This window comes from Styela clava, chromosome 11 (assembly GCF_964204865.1).
Source record: "Styela clava chromosome 11, kaStyClav1.hap1.2, whole genome shotgun sequence".
Taxonomy (NCBI): domain Eukaryota; kingdom Metazoa; phylum Chordata; class Ascidiacea; order Stolidobranchia; family Styelidae; genus Styela; species Styela clava.
In genome coordinates, this window is record NC_135260.1 from 10,526,020 (window position 1) to 10,545,908 (window position 19,889).

The window sequence follows — 19,889 nt, forward strand, 5'->3', positions numbered from 1 at the left end:
TTTATTCGAAAATTATACGAATATGACCATGTATGATCGGGTAAGGCTGTGCTCGATACGTACATACCAAAGCTGGGGGTATTTAATCTGGCATACTTGAGTTTAAAATTCAATTAAACGATTTCCCAAAAATGTCGATCAACAAATTGCTATCTGGCGTTATTTGGATGTTGACATTTTAATGGGTGAGTTTCATTCCCAACGACTATTGACATGTGGCCGTGGTATTTAAATGCTCTACTGTGGCCACAAACCGTTGTCTATGAGACTTCCGACTAAGTTTTTATATATATAAGTTTCTTTCATCATTGTCACTGAATACATTGAAAATGTTTCTTAAAACTTCCCGGTCTTGACGACAAATATTGAATTACTACGAAGACAAGTTTGTCAAAGTTGCCATCTTCAATATATATCATACGACTGAATAAATATAAACCAAATCATACTTCTAAATTCCGTAATTCGTTTCGAAGCAAAAGTCGAAATGAAATATAGATTTTAACGATGATGATTAAATCATTCTCGAAAGTCAATCATGAAAAACAATTGTCTGCGAGTACGGGTGTAAATAACATGATGCTGAAATGTTCGAATTACATCCTTCTCTGGAACCATTCCACTTCACATGAAAACGATTGCTGATACCAGCCACAAAACATGACGACGAGCATAGACTAAAATAAGGTTGAGAATGTATGTAAATGAATGATTACCCATCTGACGAAGGAGTGGAAAGCAACAAATGCTAATAATCATTACGTAGGCGGTCCTCGGAAATAGCGATCTATTATTCTACATTAAAGCTATATATACCTTTAATGTAAGCATTTCGGTCTAATTCAACTGTGAAATAGTTCCTAAACTTCAAAACCTCGTGTTCATGCAATATAAAATCACAAATCATAGTTCCCCGGTTCGATCATGTCTATAAATTTGATATACCAGCATATTTTGCAACACCCTCCTAGAGCTTCTCCATGGCGACACCCATCTCGACAAGGATTTTATCAGAAACACGTTGGGCGTCTGCACTTTTGCGTTTATATGTGACCTTTCCCTAAGCCCGCGCGTTTCGGTGACCCGCCAATTCAGATTTGATGCAAAAATGTACTAACATTCTTTTAAGCCGCTGTCAGGGAACTTTTGAGTCGTGACATGAGTATTTTCAAATTTTGTTTTGTGATGCATGTGTAAAGCCTAAAACTACACAATACCAACCATGGATTTTAGGATGTAATTCGGAATCCCGTGGAATTAAGTTTGCTGCCGGACTCGCCGACGCATGGTGGTTCACATAACCACTAGTCGGTTACCACTTCCTACCCGTAAAAACAACAGTGCCAAGCGGATGGTCTACTTCTAAAACTAGGTCAAAAAATTATAATTTATTCACGCAGAGCATAAAAACAATAAGTGATTAGAATAAACAGTGCATTCAATAGAAATAAAAATTACTTTATATCCAAGTTTAAAATAAGAAACTTGCTTTAATAAAATATTTGTACTGTATAAATTACATTAAAAACATCAGCACTCAGCAACGTAAACAAATTATAGTACGATACATTGCAGTTTTAATGAAAAAATCAACAATTGATCCAGTCAACGAAATGTCAACTTATACTACAATTTGCTTTTACCATTTAATAAGACAGCCTTGGAAATCTCTAGCACATTTAATGCACATCCCCAGTGCTGCCCGATTCCAGTACCAGCATGTCCGTAATTGTGGATGACTGGCATTGATTTACCATGGCCTGTAGAATGCAGAAGGTGTTTTTTAATCATCTACAAACAGTTTAAGAAAAAGAATTAACATATTCAAAAACCCTGCTTTGCAAAATCGACACCGTTACGGCAGACAAGAGAGCGATTCTCAAATATTTAGACAACCAAGGCCAAAAGGAAGCAGTCTACCTTACCGGTACATCATACAGTAAGGGTACCTTATACAGCAGGGGAGAGGGTCGAGAACCACTACAAATAACTTTAATTAATTTTGAAGAGGTCATTACACACTTCATGTGCAATAATGAGCATCTAGAAGTCGGTTTTTAGGTCGTTTTGGTCTTAGGCCTGTATTTTACATTTACTTCAAAAATGTCTGTGGGCGGATTTGTTTTTGTGTGCGATAACGTCACCAAAATCGCGCAATTTGTGGTGGTTCCGCGCCAGTGGGCAGGCGAAGTCGTGAAGGCTGGTACCTGTCTACTGTGACGGGATGCATACCCGTACTAGCATGGAAAAAGTCGAAAAATAAATATTCAAAATGAAAGTACGTCGAGGCAACCTGGATTTTCAGAAGACCCCCAATCACAGTTCAGAGTTATCCTAGGTGAAACTTCGACATCAAATTTAAGCTGTGATTATATTTTCACTTGTTGCCATTTGATTTATTGTTAGATGAGACGGGTCCTTGGTACCGGTACCGGTATATTAATACATATATTATGTATAGCAGAGCTACTCAACTGGCGGACCTTTCAGGTATTTGATTCGGACCGCGCCTAATTCTTTATTTTGGATCATTAGCCCCACTTTTGAAGTTTCCTTGGCCCAAGCCTCATTTAATTGGGCTTGTGTTTTTGTGTGCATGCTGGTGGGCAGTCATATGAGATACTTCTCATGTTTTAAACTTTTTCATAGATTTTGATTGCTCTCCAGAATTCTCAATTTTTAATTTATGTTTGTTATGGAGTTTTTGAAATAAATTATCTAGGTATCTATCTATCTAAATCACTTTTATAGATTTAAATATATATGGAAAGAACTATAACGCCATAATACACAATCTTGATTAGCTAATAATCATGAGTCGGCCGAGAAAGTGCGTGTTTAAGGATGCCGAAATATAATTTTTGGAAAGACTGGACCCAAATATTTTTGTTTTATATGCGGATTTCGGTAAAAATAGTTGAGTAGCCCTGATGCATAGTATATTGCACCTTATACTTTTATTTTAAGTATATATGTCTTGATTACTTCCTGTGAAGCATATTATTTACATATTATAGGACTCGCTCAGGGTTACTATGGTTTTAGGTATCATTGAATATTTCCTCCAGGTCTCATATTTCATCATTATAGTCCTAGAGTACTATTAACTCTACAGTAAATCCTGTTAATATGTAAAAAAAAAAAATAGAATAAAAATATACTGGGGCATGATAAATCGTAGTATCCATTTTAAGTTAATTATTCACTCAATCATAAAACATATTTGAAGTTGTATGCCACTATGATTAACCTAGCACTGAATTATATTTCAATAATTTAACATTGCAAGTTGTGTTTAGGCTGAATTGTTCTATATACGTAACCTTTGACATTCGTGATTCCCTAGAAATCTCTCTCATATGTGTATATTTATGTACAACTCATCTCGCCAATGGTGCTCTTTAAGCATATTTTGTGATAATGAATATATATAATAGGCCTAACTCTTGTGAAATTTGATTACATTGCCCGAATGATTTATTGTTTTCCTCAACTTGACAAATCAAAGTAAATTCACATTAGTTATATCCTCAATGTGTACCTCTGCCATGAAATGAATATTTGAAGTTGTATGCCACTATGATTAACCTAGCACTGAATTATATTTCAATAATTTAACATTGCAAGTTGTGTTTAGGCTGAATTGTTCTATATACGTAACCTTTGACATTCGTGATTCCCTAGAAATCTCTCTCATATGTGTATATTTATGTACAACTCATCTCGCCAATGGTGCTCTTTAAGCATATTTTGTGATAATGAATATATATAATAGGCCTAACTCTTGTGAAATTTGATTACATTGCCCGAATGATTTATTGTTTTTCTCAACTTGACAAATCAAAGTAAATTCACATTAGTTATATCCTCAATGTGTACCTCTGCCATGAAATGAAATATTTTTGTCAATTAATCACATATGCGGTATAAATTATTTGAATTCGTTCAGTGTAATAATCTGTGAAATCCCTGTCAGAATGTGGCAACCCTTTGGAATCTCTTTAAATTTTGAAACCCCACTCCACATACACAATGATTTACTCTAGCATTCTCCTCCCCAGTTTTATTCTTCCATTTTGTAAATATAATTGTAAATTCTAGAATATTCTACCTTACTATTTAGTCATCTGAAATTGTGAATCTTAAAGATAATAGCGTGAAAGGGGGAGATGACTTTGATGATAGTCCCGCTGTATCACTCCCCCATCTACACCAAACTAATTTATTACTTATTTTTATTACTACGTTATGTAGGTTTACGAAGAAATAAAACTCTCACTGAAAAATGAATCCAAGCACCGACATATATAAGTAAGTCGGTAAGCATGGAAACAGCAACGGTACTGCTACTGACTGTACATACAGTACCGGCACCATAAAAGAGTTATTCTAATCTGAGGAGAACAAACTCATCCAACAAAGTAAATGAAAGTAAGCATGAATAGCATTGTAAATTTTAGTCAACATATGTACAAAATTAAATTAATGAACAGATGGATTAAATAACCAAATGTTAAATGTGCCAGCATTTCAAAAAATATATAAAAGATAGCTATGAATTTGTACTTGATCAGAGACTAATATTATTGATCATAAGCAGAGTAAGATAACCGTTATATAATTTGACTAAAATGCAGCAAACCTGTCATTCTTTCAAACTCCAATCTAGCGCCACCACGCCTTCCAGGTCTCAAACGCACATATTCTCCCAGAATCTAAAAATTTAAATAGCAGAATCATGATTCTATGCTCCTATGTCTGATAAAACATGATCTGGAACATTTATTGAACAAAAAAAAACTTTCTAAAAGATGTTCTATTACAATAAAAAATTGAAGAAGGCAAAATGATGTCAATGGTACGGTAGTATATTTCCAAAATCCTCATAGACTGAAAAGTGCGAAAAGTGAATGCATGCTGCAAAGAAGAAATTTCTAGAAGACAAGTATTTACGCATTCGTAAAAACCTCGAGCAGTTTTTCTCAAATTTAGATATAATTTCAATTATTGGACATTCACCAAAATAGGTTGGCCTCATTCTGGCAAATGTGATGATTATCCCAGATATATGAATAATACATACATATTCATTTCAAATACGGTAGTGGTGCAATTAGCGCATGAGCTCACCTGATTTTCTTGTATTTCAGGAAATAAAGACTTTGCACGATCCCAATTATCTTTGGTAACCACAGGATCAATTTCAGTGTCATATCTGTCCCATTGAAATACAGATCCAAGTGACACTCTACCAGGTCTTGGACATATACAAGTTCGTCCAGCGTAATACAGATTAGTTATTTCCGGAGCTCTTATAAGAAACCACTGTGCTTGGAAAAAGAACAATGAAGATTTACAAAGCTAACCCGTGACAAGGTCTGGAAATTTCAAATTGAACAGTAAATTATTTGAACAGGTTTAGACGAATATTTCAAATCGCTGACATCTTGATTTACTCAACATGTAGTAAAAACCAACAGCTTAAGAAATAATTACAAACTGTCACATAGTAATCATATGCACTGTTTGGAAATTGTTAAATTCAATATAGAATAACAATAAAATTACTTCAACAAAATGAATTACCTCTAATAGCAGAGACAAGAGGGTCACCCACAAGTTTTCCAGCACCAAGCCCAGAACAGTTCACAATAAGATCAAAATCTTTGTTACACAAATCAGAGAGATGATCCACGTGCCTTTGTTCAACTTTGAAATTCCTCAGCTGCCCTCTATAAAAATAGGCACTCTTGTTCTGGCCAACTATCAATCAATAATTTGTGAGCAATTGAGCTTTGAATATTACAGGACAATCAAGAATGATAATGAATTGAATGTTGAAGGTAAAAAGTTAATCTGAAATTTTTCAACTTTCCCATTTTGCAAGATAAACATAGAGACAGTTCAGAAACTGTAATATGATTTTGGTAAAATGGCAAATTGTGCACAACTTTTTAGCTAAGCTAAAAGCTTTGAATCGAAAACCCTATAACAGTCCCACAGCCTTTATAAAGTATAGGGATTGGTTATGCTGTAGTGAATTGAGACTTTGTCCTTTCCAAATTCAACAATTCCCTACAACTAAAATGGCTCTTTACAGTTTTACACGAAAGCTCTATTCAGCTCAATAAGGCAAATATCTAATATTAAAGTGCATTTGCTCTAGTTATGCAGTGACTGATAGTCTTGGGTAACTTTAAGCATATGACACTGCTTATTATATTAAAGTTTTGTTAAACAACAATTGATAACTCAAAAACCCATTCATGCAAGTATTATACCTCTCCACCATGTTCTTCATTTCATTTTGCATCCATAGAAGATATAAATCAGTATCAATGATGAATGTGCCATATATATAAAATGAAAGATTATTGAACTGAGCATCAGCTTTGGGAACATCCAGAAGTATGTCAAATTGAGCATTTTTTGATAAAAATTTATCCTGTATTTCTCCAGGAGTACATTCACGAAAGTATGTACAAGATGAGCGAAGACTCGGAGAATGCACTATGCTTTCCCTATCTGGAAAGAAATTATGTAATTTACTTTTAAATAGGATATTCTGAATACTCAATCTAGGCCAGATGGAAACCTTAAACTTTTATCTCCATACAGTAGGTTATTGAAGTACAAGTGAGAGAAATAATTTTATGACAATGGCCAAGTGCAATTGTTGCCTCAGATTGAGATCAAATATACTAGATAGATGTATAACATTTAGTCTACCGTCAGAATTAGGGGTAAAAGATCTCATGAGGAAGCATCTTGAATCATATGCGGTACCATACCTGGATCTTTTTCAACTTCCAATATTTCTTTCTTGGTCATAACAAGAAATCCATCTACAGGATTGATCCCCATTTTTGAAGCGTTGTCAGGATTTTTCAACAGTTCTGAACAATATCTGGATGTTTCACTGCTCCATTCTCCAATCTTTTTACTATACATTTTGGAATCATAGCTTCTACAGAAGACAATGCCATATCCTGCATTGCTTGCAAAAATAATATGTAAATTAACTTAATTTATATGTGAACAAAATATTAAACACAATTACATATAGAAATAAAGATTATATATATCAGAATTCTGCCTAATGATTTTCACTGGCATTCAGTATGCAGAACTATTTTATTCCTCCATACCAAATCCTAATTTTAATCAAATTACGGGGTTACACGTTACTACACTTTTAGTAACAGTGAGTGTTGGTAAAAGGGTCATGTCAAAATCAAGCTTCATTTAGTCATTGCTTGATGAATGAGAAAGGGTCAGTAACTAAGTACAGAAGTAGATTCATCATCTGAAAACAAACCTGGTAGTATTCGGAGGAACATCCTTGGAATAAATAGTTATGTCCGCCCCTTGGTAGTATTTTGCAAGACAATAAGCAGATGATAATCCCATGATTCCGCAACCAACGATACATATCTTGGGTGATTTGTAGATTTGGGACATTTTGTTTGACTAGCTAAATGAAGCAATAGGATTAGCAATTGAGATACGGTATTTAAAAAGTTAGGTCTAACTTGAGATTACGCCAGGGGTTACCAAACTACAGCCCGCGGCGTCCTTTCGTCTGGCCCACAATGACACGAAAAAAATGGTGAAAAAAATCGAAAATTTTGGCACATGCTTTCCGCTAAACTGTTGCCGCTATGTCAGTATGTACGTTTGTTGTGTATTGACTTTTCATATATTCCATGTTTCCACTAGTTGGCGTTAAGTGTGGTATTAGTGCTGTAGTACGCTGTTATAAGTTTGCCTGCTAAGCGGTGGTATTGTTTTTGGACACGTAGTGGACATAACGATCGTTTCAATATTATGTTGTTGTTGTTCTTGTTCTTGTTCTTGTTGTTGTTCTTGTTCTTGTTCTTTGACACGTTTTTAAAAAGTCGCTTTTCTCTTCAAATACTGGACCAATTGCTTTGAAATTTTCAGTGGTTGAAGATTAATTTTTTCGCTAGAAGGCTATTACTTTTGTTTATTCTTAAATTACATATGAATCCTATGAGATATGATATTTCATACAAAATTTCGCGGTATTTATTTTTACTCACGGGAACACTGTTTTACACTTATTTCAAGCGGTTTCGCGATCGATTGTCTTGCTCAGTACTACAGCTACTGTAGGTCGGTACTGGTGAGTTGCCATACCGGTGCCGTAACGCAGTGAAATTGACTTATTCCTTCCGCGGTATTACTAATGCTGCAATGTAAGTTTTATAGCCTATCGTATGCGGAACGGAATATCAGACCTACAGGTTCGGTACCGGTACTGGTAGCTCAGTACGATACTGGTGCCGGTACCGGTGTCTTACCACAATGAAATTACCGTAACTTATTCTTTCACGGTCCTACCAGTGCAGTAATGCAAGCGTTGTAGCACTTGTAGCCTACTATATTTGTTTATTTTAATGAGAGTCTACTGGAAACAACATAAAATTTGAAAGGGAACAACTGTTCTGTGATCAATTACCTGTACCGTATATGGCCTACAGTGTACAGGTAAGATGCTGGCTGACTGCTAACCGGTACTGGTAGCTCAGTACGTAAGTACGATACTGGTACTGGTGCCGGTACCGGTGTCTTACCACAATGAAATTACCGTAACTTATTCTTTCACGGTCCTACCAGTGCAGTAATGCAAGCGTTGTAGCACTTGTAGCCTACTATATTTGTTTATTTTGATGAGAGTCTACTGGAAACAACATAAAATTTGAAAGGGAAGAATTGTTCTGTGATCAATTATCTGTCCTAAAGTGTAAACAACATAAAATTTGCAAGGGAACAACTGTTCTGTGATCAATTACCGTATATGGCCTACAGTGTACAGGTAAGATGCTGCCTGACTGCTAACTCAGTACCGCTTGACACGTTTTTAAAAGTCGCTTTTCTCTTCGAATGCTGGACCAATTGCTTTGAAATTTTTAGTGGTTAAAGATAAAAATTTTCTCCAGAAGGCTATTACTTTTTTTTTCGCTATGACGTCATCAAAATCATGTGACTCTACGTGTCCATATATTTGAGCATAGCTCTCTTGTTTTAATTAAACTGATGTTTCTATCAAGTTGGATTCGTGTATGGTTCATTAGTCAGTGTCAGGGACACAACAACGTTCTGACGTTTCTCGTGCTGAAATGAACGTCGAACGTGCATTTTGCGCTAAATAGTACAAGTCACATTAACTTTTGTATTGCTTACATGCGGATATTCATGACAGCAATTGTTTTGCTAACAGCTAACCTCAGGATAGTGGTCTATAAATCTTGTATATATATTTGTTTTGCTATGATGTTCTTGATCTATATTCTGCGATATAGAAATTAATATTCAAGACTTCAGAAATGTAAAATTTATATTATTGAATAGATTTCCCAACTTTTGGGAATTTATTGTATTGCATTGTCAAAAATATTTGTCCGGCCCGTTTCAACACAGTTTGAGTCATACCTGGCCTGCAGACAAAAAGGTTTGGTGATCCCTAGATCACGCTATCCTGGTATAGGAGTCTTACGGTTACGCTGCTACATAAAATCTAATATATTAATGTGTAGTGATACGGTACAGTTCTGTAATATTCAGAATATTATTTTATTTGACCATCCGTATAAACGGTATGCATGTTTCTTTGTTTAAACCAGAAAACAGTATATTATTCCAGTAAGATGTGAACTTGTTTCGACCCTGCAGGTGGTCACGAGACGCGCAAAAAAGGGTGATCGTTAATTTGAACCCACGTACATCTGAACCCATACATTTGCACCCGTGTATCCGCGGGTTCAATCTATATGAGGGTGCCAAAATTCATGGGTTAGGGTTAGTATGAAAAAAATGTGTGCCTGATTATATATTGTTTTGATCCGTATTTTGCGAATTCGGCAAATTTGAGATGTGTAACACTGACTCCGCTCAATCGGAATGCCGCCACTCGAATATTTTTTTAAGATAAAACCGTTCGAAAAATCCATAAATGTGCCGTAAAATCTCAAGTCTAAAATTTTTTTAGCACAATAAAAATTGATTGAATATACTTTAGTTTAGATTAATTATATTATATACATTCTCACAACCCGGGAAAAAGTCGCGTTTCAAACCTTGTATAATGTTAACACAAAAATTTTCGACGGAAATTTAATTAAAGTAATGGATAATCAGGCAAATCCCACCCTAAATTAGTGACGATATGTTTCTAAACGCGGACCAAACATAATGTGTTGCAGAGGCACACGAAATTTTGTGATTTTCACGGCCTAGAAAAGCGTCTTTTAAACTGTCGCGGGCCTCAATAATAGTACATATTTTGTTTACGGTTTTATTTTCGGTATTTTGAACTGCCGCTTTTCAATCAAAAAATTTGCGTTTTCTTTAGAAACTCGACGTCGATGAACGTATTCACCGGATTCACAATCCCGTGCATGCGGGTACAAAAATAAAATAATCGTTATCGAGTAACAAATTTGTGAATGTTTTGCGTTTTAGAAAAAATAACACAAACGTAAAGGCGTTTACGGCCTAAATAACATGTCACGCTGATGAAAGCAATCTCTCGCAAGTTTCTATGGAGAATGTTTTCATTTAACGGAAACGTCTTGAAAGCGGCGTCGAAAATGTGTGACGTCACACAAATATCCGATATTCTATGAACGCTGATTTTGATATTCGAATGACGAGATATTCGAATACTTTATTCGAATTGGCCATTCCTAATGGGAATTGATTTTTTATGGCTTATATCTTGACAGGTTGGTGGACCGAAATAATAAAAGGGAAATGTTTTCTACTCGGCGTAGTTTATGTTACCCCAGCAGCAGCAGGTGTGGGAAATCACTTCCCTGACGTGGTCCAGTTACAGATAATAGACTTAGTTAGTGGGCTATGAAGTGAAGTGAGCTTTATAATCGTATCTGCTGCCCTGATTTTAAGCTCTTTTGTCGAAAACTGTTGACGAGAGTTTTATATATATATGTTTTGTCCAAAAAAGGTCTCGCAATGTCATATTCTTCGAACACCGAAAACCCTTCATTACAAATTAAGCAAGCAGTTGAATATTGTCTTTAAAAAATTCGTCTCTCCATTTCTTGTTAAAAAACGTCATTCGGAATCTACATTGCGTTTCCCACTCATACTGATGGATTTGTTACAGTGACTGGCAAGTTACGGCAGCTGCAGAGACTAGACAGAATGTTGGTAGAAAAATAGGTCCAAACCTAGACTAAGGTTTATATGATAAACAGCATAATGTAGCAATCGGGTCATCTTGAATGAGTTTTAGATATATGTGGATGGTTTTCCACATTATTTACTGGTGCAGATTATACATGTCTATATCTTGGCCGACGACTCGTTAGTTTCAACGTAAATTCATATCCATAAAAACTATATATACTGTAGTCGTAAATTCTACAGGCACAAGTGGGTCTAATGAAATACATCAGCAAGCTGGATCCTGCCCGCGGGCTGTATTTTGCCCACCCTGTCTTAGAGGTACTTAAATCAATCGATTATTGAGAACCAAGTGTACATATGGATCGTTTTGTTATTATTTTGTTCTTGCACCAAGGTGGCGCACAACATTAACATAGTATTTGTATTCCGGTCCAAGGGTTAGGTTGTGCGATAAATAATCGTGTTTGGTCGATAACGATACCTCGTTTCCATGGTAACAAGGTATTCTGTTATCAAGGGCAATTGTCAAAATGCACTTCTGATCATATTCTTTACTTCTTAAATACACACCGATTTACTTATCTTGAAAATATCATTTCCTAAAGTAATGTTTCTTTCACTTTAATAGCAATACGGATGATGCCTCGTTTCCATGGCAACGGGGTATTTTCTTGAATGACACCATATCCAAAATTGATCAATGGATACTACTGTACATGTTTGCCAAGTTTCATGCTTGCATCCAAAAGTGCATGATTTTACATCTTATCCGCAAGACTAACCGTTAGCCTTCTTACTGGAGGTGGGTGCATGATTCTGTTTGTTTCTTTGTTTTGTTAGCGGATAATTGCAACTTTATTACGTGTAAGCCCCGTACGACAGGATAGGATAGGATTTACATATTTATCCCGGGGAAGAGGAACGCCGATAAGACGGCTTAATCATATGGCGAACCACGGCCTCTCGTCCGGTTACCAGTCCAGGTCGGGTATGGGATTAGTTAGCCAGGTATTTGTTTTCGGAAGCATGAACTTGATGGTGGAGGAAGCCGTAATCGACCAGCGGTTATGTGAACCACCCTACGGCGGCGAGGAGTCCAGCAATCCTCTCGCACATGATCATCCCCGCATGGGAATCGAACCTGCGATCCCACAAAGGGTAATCAGAGATGCGGTGGCGAGCGTATTCCTAACGTTAACGTAAATTTATTACTATTTTTCGAAGACAGCGCATGAACTTCCGATTACAGTGTGGTCAATGAAGACGTCCGGGATGGTTTTTGGACACGTAGTGGACATAGCGATCGTTTCAATATTATGTTGTTGTTCTTTGACACACTTTTAAAAAGTAGCTTTTCTCTTCGAATACTGGACCAATTGCTTTGAAATTTATAGTGGTTGAAGATAAAAATTTTCTCCAGGAGGCTATTACTTTTATTTATTCCTAAATTTTCTATGAAATCTTATTATTCATTCGAAATTTCGCTGTTTTTAAATTTACTCATGGGAACACTGTTTTGAAACCTAATTCAAGCGGTTGCGGGATCAAGCCTGCAGCTACGGCTCTGCTAGTTAACGTACGACAGTAAAATTGACCCATTCATTACGCGATCTTACTATTGCATGTGGTGTAGGTTTTCTTGCAAATCTAGCCTACCGTATTTGTTAATTTTGATAAGAGCAAATTGAATTGAGTTTAATATGCCAGAAAAGAACCGTTCCACAATCGAATAGCAGGCCTACAGCAACAGGTACTGGTAAGGCTTTGACCACTTTCCAGAGAACTGGCTGGCCGTTCTCAACCACGCCTATTCAACCACGCGCGACGTGACGCTTGCACAGATAGTCCGAAAGATAATTTTAGCCCAGCTAATCACGTCGTTTGCGAGAATTTTGATTACCGCAACCAAACTGTAGCTCCTCGGAAGGCAAAATGACAATTACTGAATTAAGGCATACAACTATTTTTTTAAACATAACAAAAAAACTGACGAATAACACTGTAACACGCAAAACTATGAAAACGAAGCCTGCTTGAGCTGTCTGAGCCGGGTATATACGATACGGACTTTGGTCTGAGCATTGTTACCTCAATGGTCTGAGCGGCTGTAAAAACTGCAATTGTTATGTCACTATAAGTGATTCAGAAGTCTTGCTGCACACTAACAGTAATATATTTCTGTAACGTTTCGTGTGTCAGTCAGACTTCCTCAGACATACATAGTTCGATCCGGTATGTTAGTCGTTGGTTCGATCTAATTTCTCAAATTTCGCGTGACGTCATAACCACGTGACAAGTCGCTCGACCCAAAGCCCATATATACCTAAGTTGCGCAACAATGGAAATTGGCCGCCATTTTCGATCAATGTCGCCTGCGAGGTTACGGCGGTTCTGCGTGATCCTCGGCTAGGCTGGTGCCTTCTGCTATAAAATTATAGGCTACTCGGCGTCTGATTGCAGCGGAAATAGCAAACAGTGCAACTATTGAAGCTATCAGCAGATGCCGAGAGAAGAAACAAATGGGAAAATATTTCTAGAGGCTGGAAATCCGGCCCAGGCAGTTCGTTGTGTGAGGTTAGTCAAACGAATGGCCTAATGTCAAACTGACACCAGACAGGCTAGTAATCTGCAGGCTGTACATAGTTTTAGGATGATGTCACATTTAATTATTTATATCACGTTGCCGATCCGACTCACTAAAGTTAGCCCAGAAAAGTTACGTTGAACTACTAAGATTTTCTAAACGCTGGCTTCAGGTGTCAGATTACGAAAACTGTATTTAAATCATCCTAAGTAATGCAATGTCAGAAATCAGTGCATTGAATGTACAAGATTCACTGTCATGATTGCTTGGAGTCCTACGGTCACAACAATTCATAGTAATTATCAGCAATGTGAATGGACAATTCGGAAATAATGCTTTTTCTTTTGAATTTCTGAACTGAATGCGTGTTTAGTTAAGTCACTGTCAATTATATTTTGTGGTAAAAATTGGATGCTGAACGCTTGCTATTTCAAAAGTACGTTCATTTTATAACCTACAACTCATTCCATTTTCAGACTCATTTTTGAAAAATATCAATTTGAACCGAAGAGGACGGATAAATGGAAAAAAATAAAATGGGATATAGACAATATTCGATGAGCCGAATTCACCAAAAAATTCAAATCATCAAAAGCTGAATTAGCTAATATATTGACTGAGATGAAATTTCAAAAAAGAGCAATAAGCCTACAGTAAGTTTTGAATGCCAAAGTAATCTGTAATTGTCAGTTTGATAATGTTGGGTCATATACAGCACAAGAGTGTGAGACTGCTGCTTAAGCCTCAAGATTGACTTCAGAAGTACTATGGCTTCTGTTTATGCATATGATGTATTGAAGACTGTAGAGGACGCGCTTCGATGGTTACTACTTTGCGCACAGTGAGTGGACTGTTGCATGTATCCAGAACCACATTACACTGTGTAACACACATTTTGCTACTGGCTTCTGATTATTATTTTCTGAGAACAGCACGCAACCACATAAGAAAATTTGGATTTTGATTTTTTGAATATTGGGGGGAGTATTTCACCCAAATTGTTTTTTGGGGTATATAAAACAACATAAAACTTTCATTGTAACACAGGTGTGCTATTTTTTGTGTTTTTATTTATCCAAATTATTACAAACCTATTATAAATACCTTTTTAGCAACTTGAAATTGAACATAAAAACACAGATTATTTGTTAAAGTCAATTTCACGAATAAGCACTCATATGTAGTCACCATCGCTTGGGTGACATGAGCAGTCACACGACCTTGTAATGGAACTAAGATAAGGAAAGTCGGAATAAAAATTGGGCTTAGCTTTAACCTGGTACACATACTGCGGGAGTTTAAATTAATGTACCTTTTTCATGTCTTTTTTTTTTAATTGTTGAAATTTCTATTGTTGGTCAATCGAATAGCACTTCTTTTCCACGTTTTTTATATTTAGTTATTTACATGCTACTGTTGATCAATTAAATGGTTCTTTCCTAATATCTTTGTTATTTGATAAGTATCATTTCTATGTTTGTTCAATCAAATTACTTCCAAATTTTGTCACTGATCCACTGTGTATACATAGCCAATTTAATTATTTTTTTCTGATTATTATCGTTCAAACTCCATTGAATTTAGTTTTCAGTTAAATATAAATTTCCATCACATTATTCTGGCCGCTTTTGTTTTATTTAACGAATGCAACCGCGGAGCCCCCCCCCTTTTTTTTAAAACACACACATGCTTAACATCGCTTTTATCTAAGAATCCCCCCATTTTGTTCAGAAATTTATTGTTAGAATATTATCGTAATTGTTTTTGCCACTGGTCATCTCTACCAAAACAATTTGATTTGCTGTAGCTATTTTATTGATGAGTGTATTTTTTGGTTGACAAAGTAATAAAATCTCTCTTTCGTTGTACTGCCATTGGTAAGGACGTTTACAATTCAATTATGCAGCGATAGGATAGGATTTACATGTTTATCCCGGAGGAGAGAAAAGCCGATAAGACGGCTCAATCATATGGCGAACCACGGCCTCTCGTCCGGTTACCAGGTCAGGTATGGGATTAGGTAGCCAGTTATTTGTATTCGGAAGCAATGACTTGATGGTGGAGGAAGCCGTAACCGACCAGCGGTTGCGTGAACCACCCTACGGCGGCGAGGAGTCCAGCAATCCTCTCGCACATGATCATCCCCGCATGGGATTCGAACCTGCGATACCGCGAAGGGTAATCAGAGATGAGGTGGCGAGCGTATTCCCAACGATTAGCACGATGCGCCACACGCCGAGCCCAGTATTTCGCAGCTGACATAGAACAGTAGAATGTTCTTTGGGGAATTTGACCGTAATCTTACTAAACAGCGTCTGGAAAGGGCAAATTTCTAATGTAACATTGCCAACAACATTTGGCTATAGGACAGTTGTAATATCTCATCTGACGTCGTCTTTACTGTCAGAAATTCAGTTCGTTTTAGTCATTTAGGCCTGCTGTTGTGGTTGAAACACCCCAAACATGGGACCCCAAATGGCGAAATAGGGTATTTCGAATGTGACAGAAGCCAAAAATAGCCCAAGCTATTTCAGAACGCCCTGGTTGTCAGTAAATTCCGGGACAACCGTGGCCCGGGGCGCCAGACGTCAATTCCGGAACTGTCCCGGCCATTCCGGGGACGGCCGATAGCCCTAGTCTGGAATAATTTTATATTTTCCCATTTTTCCGTAGGCTATACGTGTGTGGGTGTGTTGACTTGCATTGCCCATTTGTTTTAGTGTTACGGAAAAATCGAAATGAACTTTACTTCACTAACCGTGTGTTGCGTCTATATTTTGTTTGTCACCGAGCGGCGTGCCTCATATTGGGTTCGATACTGACTGGGACGGGACGCCTTATCGGATTTCTGCGCTTTCGGAATATAACTACTCATTTAAATCTTCCCCAATAACTATTTAAAACTACTGAAATTAGGCTTGTTTGCGTTACACTACTCGACCCGAATGATCGAAAATAGCGTCCATATGACGCCATAATGGGACAAGTTAGTTGCACGGGGTTGGCTCGACCAAAACTGCAGGTATATCTCGCTGGACTGTCGTCTGCCGTGAACTGTTTTGCGCGTTCGTTTCCTGCAGTTGTGTTTGAAAGCATATCTATTTTGTGGCGTTAGTTGGTATAGCCTATGTTTGCACGGCATTTGTTTGTTCCTGTAGCTTAATAGTACAAGGCTTTATGATAATATGTTACGATGAGACAGGGTGTTAGCACTGCAGTATTTTTGGTTTGCCTGGATCTGTAACAGTTTTTTTGTCTGTCATTTTTAGATTTTTAACAGCATATGGTACTGTACATAACGCGTATATAGACTATAAATAATCTCCTTTTTATTGTTGTGCATTAATCCATATAATGGCGTCGTCAGCTTCTGTATATAGCATTCTTCACCACCCGGATTTCAATACAAATAAAAACGCTAGCCTACTTTGAAAAACTTAAGATGTCTCACTTGGAAGAATGAACCTAGGCTATATGTCACCACAGGATGCATGAGTGAATGAAACATCTCTATGGCCAAAGGTTGAATACCTTGACGTATTTTAATATCTCATCAATACACCTGGAATATACACAAAAAATGCCATGAAAAACAGGAAGAGTTTGGAAGCATACAAAATTGAACCGTTCCAGCGTTCGGTGTACAAACTATTAAAAATTTGACAGTGGAATGTTTTTTGTAACTAGAGTATACTTGGGCTCGAGCAAGTAATCGTTTCGGTCTATTGATAAATACTTCATAGCAGTCTATGATGCCAATCTTGGGAAGTATTGTCGAAAAGTGGTGGTAGTGTTTTAATATTTGCTTCACAGTCCAACAAATCAGAAACGACATTTTGTTTTTGGGTAAATCAATCCAGCGCCAGAATGCGTTGTCAAGATTTGATTTAGACAAATCGAATATGTCTGCTAACGTATCAAAATGTTCGTTTAAGCGTAGTTTCACGAGGGTCATGAGCATTTTACAATGGCACGAATCTGGCAAACAGGGGCAGAGAAAATTGAACATAACATCAAATGTTTCTACTGGTAAACCAGTATAGTAAATGAATTTTTTTGGCTATTTGCTCAAATTCTTGTAACTGAAAATGTTAAAATTTTCTAGTTTTTCCACTGCCTCATTTCTCTCCATACTAAGCTGCAAAAGTTCTGCCACAAAGTTTTCTAAATTGACTAATTTGTCTAAAGCTTCATCTTTCTCTTTTCTGATTCGTAAATTTTACTCCTCGAGTAAGTCCAATTGATTTTCTTTGGCGGTTGCATTCGACTCACTATGAGATGAAGCTGCAGTATCGACTGCTTCTGGATTTCTATTGAATAGTTCTATTTTATGACTTTTTGCTTTTTTATGCGAACTGTACTGTATATTTATTCATTGTATCCGTTTTTATTTCAACTTGTTTTTGTGAAAACAAATAAACGATTGATTGATATGCACACTTCTATCTTTTGCACTGCTGTATCTGGAAAGTCTTTTTAAATTGGATTTACTTGAGTCGGCCGAATATACAAAAATTGATGGAATATAGTCTGGATGGCAGGGATCTCTAACTGGTTTGCCTAAAAAATAAATTTCTTGCAATTTTTTTGACATGACAACACGTCGGATACTTTCAGAAATTAAATATTTCAGTTTATTTCACTATTGAAAAAGTGCAGTGGTACAGTGCATAAGTGTAAGTCAGGAAAAAAAACACAATAAAGAGCATTACAAGAGTTTAATTACATATCAAAAATAGAGCAATTCCACAAATAAAAAAACTATTGGCAAACATATGGATACTTACCACTGATAAAATGTAGTCATTTGGGCCCGTTGGATTTGATTTTGTTGGATTTTGAAAACTCCATAACTGACATAAATTAAAGATGGAGAATTCTGGAGAGCAAGCAAAACCACTATATTCTCATGCAAAGATATTGTGGGGAGTGGAATGTAATAAATTGGCAAAGATAGTCATACTCATGAAGCCATGAAAGCTTTAAGAAGAACCAAGCCATGAAAAACTACACTGATTGCTAGATGGAGCATTGCGGAAAAGGTGATAAGTGAGTTTAATATACAAACAAACGCAAAATCATGACGGCAAATTCGATGTGCGGACACTCATAAAAACAATTATCAAGAAAAACACTAATCACATGTGAACAGGTCTGTAGCCTAATTGATATATTGACGTAGCCAGCATTGTTAAAACAGTATACACACAGAGAGAACAAAACAAAAATATGCCAATAAATGAATGTTTAAATACGTTGAACATTGATATGGTCATAGTAAGTTACCCTGCAAACTATTGACACATGTTATATAGTTAAATACTCATTTAGTATTCGTTCCATCGCTGTTATTTCTGCGACACGCTGCACACCTTTGTCGCCGTTCACTTCCTATTCGGGAACCTGAAGTATCCTTATTGATATTCGCTTTGTTCCTGCATCCAAAAGCGATACAATATATAGTTATCTTGCACCGGTACGTCAAGCAGTAGACAAAAATAATGTAACAAACCTGTAGTCCCGGTTAGCGCGTATACCTGCAGTTTTCGTCGCCTGGTAACCGTTGGTCACGCATGAATGCGTCAGAATTAACATGTTATGTCTTTGTTCGCCTATTTCTGATTGATTGTGCATAAGGGAAAGATTAGCTGAGTAGTAGTATTGTTGCACAATAAATACCGGCATTGCATTTTTAATGATATTTATCAAAAAGCCAAACAAAATTCTGACACCAAACGTGTTTCAAAAAAGCCAAAATTGTGAAATTTGGCGTTAAAAAGCCAATGGACCTTTGAACCTCGAAAAATTCCTCCTATACTTAACCATTGCAAAATTTTCGGGGCTAATTTTAGAGTGGTTTCACGAATTGGTGCCTGTAAAATGGGGTATTTCAAACCATCATTATGATTCATCGCATACAACGATCTGTTTTTTAAAAGTACCGGTAAAGAATTTTAGCAAAGTCTATCACAGCTATTTCTACACTAATTTTTTATTACTGCAATTAAATTAAAATCCCTAAAAAGACAGAGTGATTCTTGAATTATCTGATTCATATTTAAATTTCCGAAACACAACTGAAAACTAACGAATAGTGGTCAAAAACGCGAAAACGAGGTAATGTTTGGGACCA

The 19,889-nt window shown here is 36.6% G+C and overlaps 1 protein-coding gene and 2 long non-coding RNA genes across 4 annotated transcripts; 2 read left to right on the forward strand and 1 right to left on the reverse strand.

Annotated features, from left to right (window-relative positions):
- Positions 1-1,368: 1,368 nt before the first annotated feature.
- LOC120347197 (D-aspartate oxidase-like) lies at positions 1,369-7,638 on the reverse strand. Of its 2 annotated transcripts, none has more exons than XM_039417096.2 (7): positions 7,319-7,638; positions 6,792-6,997; positions 6,282-6,525; positions 5,587-5,732; positions 5,131-5,330; positions 4,643-4,715; positions 1,369-1,760 (listed from the first exon to the last, which is right to left on the reverse strand). In XM_039417096.2, exons 1-7 carry the CDS (start codon positions 7,459-7,461, stop codon positions 1,627-1,629), a joined length of 1,146 nt encoding a protein of 381 aa, XP_039273030.2. In that variant the 5' UTR covers positions 7,462-7,638; the 3' UTR covers positions 1,369-1,626. The 2 variants fall into 2 exon arrangements, with proteins under 2 accessions (XP_039273030.2, XP_039273031.2); XM_039417097.2 differs by having other exon boundaries at positions 6,792-6,989; positions 7,319-7,485.
- On the forward strand, positions 2,201-5,290 carry LOC120347265 (uncharacterized). Its single transcript, XR_005570080.2, has 3 exons — positions 2,201-2,338; positions 4,255-4,431; positions 5,151-5,290. It is a non-coding gene; the product is annotated as an uncharacterized LOC120347265 (long non-coding RNA).
- A 5,864-nt stretch (positions 7,639-13,502) lies between the features above and the next one.
- On the forward strand, positions 13,503-15,624 carry LOC120337933 (uncharacterized). Its single transcript, XR_013479055.1, has 2 exons — positions 13,503-13,746; positions 14,233-15,624. It is a non-coding gene; the product is annotated as an uncharacterized LOC120337933 (long non-coding RNA).
- The last annotated feature ends 4,265 nt before the right edge of the window (positions 15,625-19,889 follow it).

Excerpts from the sequence above, each read along its gene's own strand:
- LOC120347197 (XM_039417096.2), bottom strand. The coding sequence starts at position 7,461 with ATGTCCCAAATCTACAAATCACCCAAGATATGTATCGTTGGTTGCGGA. Across the intron at positions 6,526-6,791 it reads GGAAGTTGAAAAAGATCCAG|ATAGGGAAAGCATAGTGCAT; the intron begins GTATGGTACCGC and ends ATTTCTTTCCAG. Across the intron at positions 5,733-6,281 it reads ATGAAGAACATGGTGGAGAG|AGGGCAGCTGAGGAATTTCA; the intron begins GTATAATACTTG and ends CTATTTTTATAG.